The 8,256-nt window shown below is 33.8% G+C and overlaps 1 protein-coding gene across 1 annotated transcript; it reads right to left on the bottom strand.

The window, feature by feature from the left end:
* Positions 1-4,856: 4,856 nt before the first annotated feature.
* LOC149247964 (uncharacterized) lies at positions 4,857-7,561 on the bottom strand. The gene is made up of 3 exons (XM_089446569.1): positions 7,399-7,561; positions 6,826-6,955; positions 4,857-5,850 (listed from the first exon to the last, which is right to left on the bottom strand). Exons 1-3 carry the CDS (start codon positions 7,559-7,561, stop codon positions 4,857-4,859), a joined length of 1,287 nt encoding a protein of 428 aa, XP_089302695.1.
* Between the last annotated feature and the right edge of the window lie 695 nt (positions 7,562-8,256).

Raw genomic sequence — 8,256 nt, 5'->3', positions numbered from 1 at the left:
GCAAGGTTGGAATTTGAAATTCTGAATAAGTACCAAATTAAGTAGGGAAATTATGTAAATTGAAATTATGAATATTAGTATGTGTTGAGAAACCAATTTAAATTTGTTTGACTCTTAAGCCTGAGAAAAATCAATTTGAATTTGATCATAATACATTCTACTTAACAGATGTGAAAATAGAGCAATAAATTTAATACTATGTGAAATACAAATTTAATGAAAAATTGAAAAGAAACATAAAATAAAATATGCAATCAAATGTTGAAAATAAGATCTTAATCTTGCACAAATAAGAATCAATGGAAAGGAATTCACTTCTTAAACCTAAAGAGAAGTGCTACAAACTAAATTGAAAGCGTGAAAGTGAATAGATCTGAGTTTTATCTAACTTAAATTCATTGCAAAATAAAACTAAATTGCTAGATGTAAGACTAATTTACAAAACACATGAGGTGTAGCAACACTTACCCACAGTGAGGGGCCCTTCCTAAGAGGTTAGTGTTGCTAAAAAATTTCATATTAAGCAAAGAAAACGTACCACAATTCAACAACCATCAATTCTTTATTCACATCAAAAAATCTGTTACAAATGAGCTCTCTAAATCTCTCCAAAAACTAATCATTGATCTCTTCTATTACAATAATAAACAACCCCCTTTCCTTTGCCCTTTGAGGATTAATTTATACACAAAATATATTGAGGAAGGATAAGATCCAATCCCCTAAACTCATAAAATGAATTTACAACTTTAGAGGAAAATCTCAAAATCTTGGCTTTTATGTAATTTTATACAAATTGGCGTTAAAGAACCAACGATATCTTATCGACTATAATGTATTTTGGGGATCTTATTCTATGGCACCTAAATTTTTATATTTTAGGCAATCTAGGATGGGTGACCTCTCGGGAAGTCCTCGTTACTGAGTGAAGCCCCGAAAGTGATGATTGACACTATGTGATTCATTTCACTAGTTTCAATCCCACTTCTTCACCCTTATGAGCATGACCCGATGCAATGAGTGCTAAGTGGACTATTCAAAAATCACGAGAAATTAGTGAGTTGAATCCCAAAAAATGATATCTAATATTTATACTAATAAAACAATATAAATATAAAAAAATATTTATATTAATAAAAAATAGTTATTTATTTGTTATATGTATATTAGTAAAAATTAGTTATTTATTATTATTATTATTTATTAATTAATTGTGAGTGAATTAATTATTAATAGTGAATTAATAAATTTATTAATTATTTAATTAATAATAAATGAAATAAAACTTTATAAATCAATTATTATTAATATTTAATAATAATAATAATAATAATTGTAATGATAATAATAATTATACGCTTAAGGTCTATACCAACTACATTTACTAATGTGGTTGTGCTAGTTTATATTTCATTATTTATATAGGGTTGAATAATATTATTATTATAAAATAGAGGTACCCTCAATAAATAGAGGTCTTCAATCAAGCAGTCAAGCAAGGGTTCCCTAAACCTTGGACTGGGAGCCTCATTATCCCTATTTTTAAAAGTGGTGATACAAATAACCCCTCTAATTATCGGAAAATTATGATCAACCCTCTTTTAGCCAAGTTATATGGTAGTATTTTGGAAAAGAAGTTAAGCATATGGCTTGAAAGTCAAGGTAAGCAAGCTAAAGGACAAGCAGGTTTTAGAAGGCATCACTCAACAATAGACCACCTCGTTACGCTTAGGATCATTACGGAGGAATGTTGTAATGATAAATCCAATTTATTTTGTTGCTTTGTGGACTTTAGAAAGGCTTTCAATACGGTTCCTAGATACAACCTTTGGAATAGATTAGAAGAGCTAAAGGTTCCTCTCGAGTTGAGAGCTGCCGCTATAAGGTTATACGAGAATGTAATTGCCAAGCTAAAGAACAATGAGGGGTGGTCGAAAGATATTAAGTGTAACATCAGAGTTAAACAAGGTTGCCCCCTCTCCCCTACCCTATTTGGCATTTACATCGATAAGCTTGAAGGCTATTTAGAGGAAGCAGGATGTGATGGCACGATCTTAGCTGGGACAGTCATCATCCTTCTTCTTTATGCTGACGATATTGTTCTTTTGGCAAGGTTCCCATCTGATCTTGATAAGCAACTCAGGCTTCTTAAGGATTTCTACTCTACTATGGGTATGACTATTAACAATGACAAAACAAAAGTTATGATTATCAAATCCAAGAAGGACACTTACGCTAATTTTATGTATGACAATAATAACTTGGAGGAAGTACGTAGGAATTAATATTCATCACAAACTCAACTGGAACCATAGCATTGAGAAAAGGATTAATGGGGGGTGGAAAGCTTATTTTGGTCTTGAAAATAATTGTAAAACAACAAACCTCGTAATGTGGGATAAAAAGAAGTTCCTCTTTGAAACTTTAGTCACTCATGTTATCTTATATGGCTGTGAGGTTTGGGGTTGCAGCATCTCCAGAGAATCATGGAGAAAGATTGAGTAAATTCATAAGCGTTTTATAACTTATAACCTGAAAATTAAAAGTAATACACCCTATCCTATTCTCCTTATAGAAGCAGGTCTTTCCCCTATTGAGAGCCTAGCTATGATTAGGTTTTTGCTGTACAAGCACAAACTCAATAACATAGACGATCATAGACTTCCTAAGCTAGCTTTAAATTCTAGCCAAAACCACCTAAGGCTCAATCAGGGGTGGCATAAAGACACAAGGGCCTGGTTAAACTATTGGCAGATCAACGAGAATGATGCATTGCAAAACATAAATAACATTAAAGATATTGTTACTTCTAAGTTCAAAGAAAAAATGTGGTGTGAGAAAGATTTAGCAGCTAAAAGAAAATTAAGTTATTATAAGAAGGTCATTAACCCCACCTTAGAAAATCAAAAGTATCTCTCTATTTTAACTAGCTCAAAGAAGAAAATTAATATAGCAAAAATTAGAACGAATTCTCATGAGCTCCATAGTGAAATAGGTCGTTGGGTAGTTCCTAAAACGCCATGGATGGAAAGGATCTACCATATATGTGAGAATAGGAACATCGAGGATGAAAACCACTTCCTCTTAGAGTGCCCTGCATACAACCACATTAGATCTCAGTTTCACAATCTTTACAATACTGACCTTCCTAGCCTTTTACAATGTCAAAATTATAGTGAGCTCGGGAGGCTTCTCTCCAAGCTTTTTGAGCATAGGAATAAAATCTTAAATCAAAATAAATAATTTGTTTATTTAGGTCCGATAGACCAATGTTTGGTCTCAACGGAAGTTAACCATCTTCATCATCATCATCATCATTTAAAAAATATTAAACACAGAAATATATATACAAATTGAAATTCAATAAATCAAATTAAATAATTGAAACATATTCATCATAAACTATAATTTCAACTAAATTTTAAAAAATAATAATAAAATATAAAAAATAATAAAACCATCTAGAAATATAGTATTGCAAAGTTAAAATAATATTTATCTTAACAAACTAAAAATAGTAATAAAAAAATATTTAAATAAAATAATTCAATTTTCATGTTAATTTGACATGACATTTAAAAATAAAATTGATATTACAATCCAATATAAAGGAGAAGTGTAATTCATCATGTGTTTAAACATGTGGCATTTTAAAAATTTATTTTAATAAGAAAATAATATTTGAGTGTTAACCATAAAATGTTTCAATGTCCATATTAATAAGTAACTGAAATTAAAAAATCTCACATGTAAGGGAGATATGTAATTTATTCAAATTCTAATGTGCAGTTGATATATGACATTGGCAAATATGAATAACAAAAAAAAAATCAATGTGAACTATAAATAAAATATTTCAATATGCATTTCAAAACCTATGAAGAAAGAGATTCATTCTTATTGTATTAATAGGTGTTTGTCATTCAAAATATGAAAGAGATTCCTTTGATAGTTGATATGAAATTGACATTTGAGATTTTAAATATTTCTAAATATAAGGGAAACATGTATTTAAAAATATACTAATGTGCCATGGGAGGTAAAGGCCATGGCATGGCGCCCCTAGGAATTCTCTGGCAAGGTTGTGCCATGAGCGGGAGTGCCTATGCGTTGTGCCATGGGCAATTGGGTCCTCAGCATGACACCCCTGCCACTGTGCCATGGGCGTCTACCAATGGTATTGGGCCCTCAGCATGGGAGGTAAAGGCCATGGCAGGGCGCCCCTAGGAATTCTCTGGCAAGGTTGTGCCATGAGCGGGAGTGCCTATGCGTTGTGCCATGGGCAATTGGGTCCTCAGCATGACACCCCTGCCACTGTGCCATGGGCGTCTACCAATGGTATTGGGCCCTCAGCATGGCACCCCTGCCTGCAAAAAGGACCGCTGTGCAATGAATTGGGCACCCATGACACAACCACCCATGCCTCCTGGGTGCCAAAAAAAACTACAGTGCGATTAGCAAGGCGGCCATGACACAGCCGCCCCTGCCTCTCCAGAGGCCACTGTGTGGGCCGGCAGGCCCCTATTCATGCGATATCCATAATAAAGCTCAAAATTGAAATCGATAATTTGCATAAACTAAACTACCACACAGAAAAAAGAAACCGAAGCTCAAAATTGAAATCGATAATTTGCATAAACTAAACTACCACAGAGAAAAAAAAACCGGCTGTGCGATGAATTGGGCGCCCATGGCACAGCCGCCCCTGAGGCCGCTGTGCCGGCTGGCGTGCCCCTGTTCATGTGATATCCATGATAAAGCTCAAGATTGAAATCAATAATTTGCAGAAACTAAACTACGACGCAGAAAAAAAGCATTGAAGGTTTATATTATTATTTACACAAAAAGAAATAGTGCTATGATCGGTATTGAGACTGCACAGAGGGTCGTCCTTCTGTAGCTTGGAGTGCTTTAGCTTCACACCCAAATTCAAATGGCCCTTCGTTGGGAAATTTTGAGCAGTCCTGTAGATCGATAAGTTGCATTCCTCCCAGATGAGAAAACTGATAGCTGATCTTCTGCCCATCAATACTAATATTGTCTAATGTATCATATCTCAAATTTACAAGATCGTTGCAATCATCTTCAGCCTGAGAGTACTGGTCAGCGTCGGTCCATATAATTGCTGGTTCACTCATCTGGGAGCTGGAATTATGTGGCGGCCATGACTGATCGGTAATATTCTCTTGCAGCCTCCTGTAATCTTCGAGGTTACTGGTTTGTTGAAGATGACGGGTATAAGCTACTGGAGGGCAATTGACTGCATTTGAATAGGAATGAGTATTGTTACATGTAAAGATCTCATTTTCAGTTTCACTAAAGATCTCGCAAGGAGAGCACTTGAAAGAGCCTGCTTCAGTTTCAGCTTCACAAGATAGTTGTGCCAGTGTTCCAGTCCATGAATCTATTTGTTTGCAGACTGACTCTGGAGCCTTGTAAGCTCGGCCTTGTTCTTGCAGTCTCGGAGATGCAGAGGCATGTGCAGAGAAATTCTCATGGTTACGGGTAGAAGTAGAATCAATCCAGAACTGATTTTGTCCACTGGTCACTGCATTGAATATGTTAGTCAGTGGCCTGTACCCTTCTTCTCTGACATCCAACGGTTGGGAAAATTTAAACGATTTAAAAACATTGGGACTATGTGAAGGAGCAGACACTGAATTGGTACTGCGGGTACCATCGCGTTCAGGTGGGATAGTGCACTTGGGATCGGTGTTGATGTCGCTGCTGCCATTGGACGGGGAAGAAGGGAGAGGGTGTTTCAGTTTCTTCTTCTTGATTACTGAGTTCCAGTAATTCTTGACGTCATTGTCCGTACGTCCCGGCAATCTCGCAGCAATTTGACACCAGCTGTTTCGTGGGACGCGCAGACACATACACCAGTTAGTTTCAGAATATTTAAAAATTGAAACCAAATAAAAATGCATGGGTTTTATTTCAATTAGAAATTCTGAAAATATTTTCAAATTTCACTAATTATTTCCAAATTTGCTTTCCAAAAAGGATTGATAAGAAAGAAAAATGAATGAGCCTAAATGAGAACACATACAACAGTTACTTCCAAGATTGCTTCCCGAAAAGATTGATACTGAAAAAAACTAGGTATTTATCTTAATTATAGATTCTTAAAATATTTTTAAATTTCACAATTTCAATGACAGAATTCAGAAATGTTTTTGAAAAACTATAATATTTCAATTTTATTTCTCTTATTGATCAGACACTGGAAAATTGCGAAAATCTCAATATAATTAAATCACTTTGTATTACATAACAGGTTTGGGCCTTGGATTGTTTTTTAGAACAGAAATCACTTTGCATTACATAACAGGCTTGAGCTTTGAATTGCTTTCCTTGGCCAGAGCAATTACAAATTTATAAAGGCAGAAGAAGGATCTAGAATCCTGTATGTGATTCAGATGGAGATCTGGAATGATCTAGAAACGAATGGCGGTGTAGAAAGATTTAGAATCCTCGAGATCTAAACATTGATGGCGGTGTAGAAGAATCCAGAATCCTGGATGTGATTCTAGAAACTATTGGCAATGTAGAAAGATCTAGAATCCTGTATGAATTTGGTTTCACACTTAACACCAAAATTACTTCCCGAAAAGATTGATACCAAAAAAAACTAGGTTTTTATGTTAATTATAGATTCTTAAAATATTTTTAAATTTCACAATTTCAATGACAGAATTCAATTTTTTTTTGAAAAACTATAATATTTCAATTTTATTTCTCTTATTGATCAGATACTGGAATATTGTGAAAATTTCAATATAATTAAATTCAACTAGAATTAACACAAAGAAACCATATACATACCTGTTACCGAGACTGGAGTGTAAATGTATTATCAGTTGCTCTTCCTTGAGTGAGAATTCACCCCGTTTAAGGTCCGGGCGTAAGTAGTTAATCCATCTCAACCTGCAGCTCTTTCCGTATCTCTGCAGACCTGTATGAATTAATGGAGTTATGATATCATTTTAAAGATTTTTCATTGTTAATTTATGTATCAATCCCTAACATATATTTGTCAAAATGAATGAATGGTTGAGTTTAATTAGTAGATAAAATATATACAATTTTTAATTAAATAATATAATTTCAAACAAAATAGTAATTTAAATTAACAATCCCTAACATATATTTGTCAAAATGAATGAATGGTTGAGTTTAATTAGTAAATAAAATATATACAATTTTTAATTAAATAATATAATTTCAAACAAAATAGTAATTTATTGTTATTTAAAATGTAATATATTCAACACACGGAAAACATTTTTCACTATTCAAATTTTATAGTTTAAATAACTTAAACTTATCATTTTTAAAAATCTACTAAATTTTAAGACCCAAAAAAATCAATATAACCTTAATAAATCAATTACGCACCCGCTTGCTTAGCAATATGGTTCCAGGAATAGCCGATGATGCCCTTGTTCATGATATAGGTGACAAGCTTCTCATCTTCCTCAGGCGACCAGAGACCTTTTCTGAGCTTTGGTTTCGAGGGAGGTGAGCCGGAACATTGCCCTGGCCCTTTTGTGCAACCCATTCTAATTTTCTGATCCCTTGCCCACCAATTTCTTCAACGCAGGTTGCCAATGGCCGATCTCCACTAGGGAGTCTAGTAGTGTGGTGGAACCATATATTCCAATCGATAAGACAAAGACAAAAGGCAACGTCCAGACAGAAAGATACATTTACAAGCAAAAACACGTTTGAAGAGCACGACTATACAATTTTTAATCATCTGCGCGTATTTACAAGCAAAAACACGTTTGAAGAGCACGACTATACAATTTTTAATCATCTGCGCGTGCACAACCTACCGTTTAATTTGACAACGCATGCTTGTCTCAATATAATATGTCTGATTCTTGTATGTTTTCGAATATTATTCTTCTGCTTCTCTGCGTTGAATGTTAGTTCATCCAGTTCCAATTGCTAATGATAAGAAAAAGCGAGAGTTAACCACCAGGCCTAGAATTTGAGGTTTTACAGAATGTTTTTCTGTTTTTAAGAATGTATCTGATAGTGAAGAAAAATTGTGAAACATTAAAAGTCATACGTAAACAAGATTTGAAACCTTAAATTAATTGATTCTATGTATGTAAATTGTAGGTCATAAATTTTATATATTTTAATAAGTAGTAATTGTAGGTCATAAATTATATATATATATATATTTGTTGATTGGTGGAAATGAGATTGTTTTTTGTTATTATTTCTTGGTTAGTTGGTTGGAAA

The sequence above is a fragment of the Pinus tabuliformis genome, chromosome 7, assembly GCF_031772625.1.
Source record: "Pinus tabuliformis cultivar Carrire ecotype Pingquan chromosome 7, CPIR1, whole genome shotgun sequence".
In the NCBI taxonomy this organism is placed as follows: Eukaryota; Viridiplantae; Streptophyta; class Pinopsida; order Pinales; family Pinaceae; genus Pinus; species Pinus tabuliformis.
This window is presented reverse-complemented; position numbering and strand designations above follow the sequence as displayed.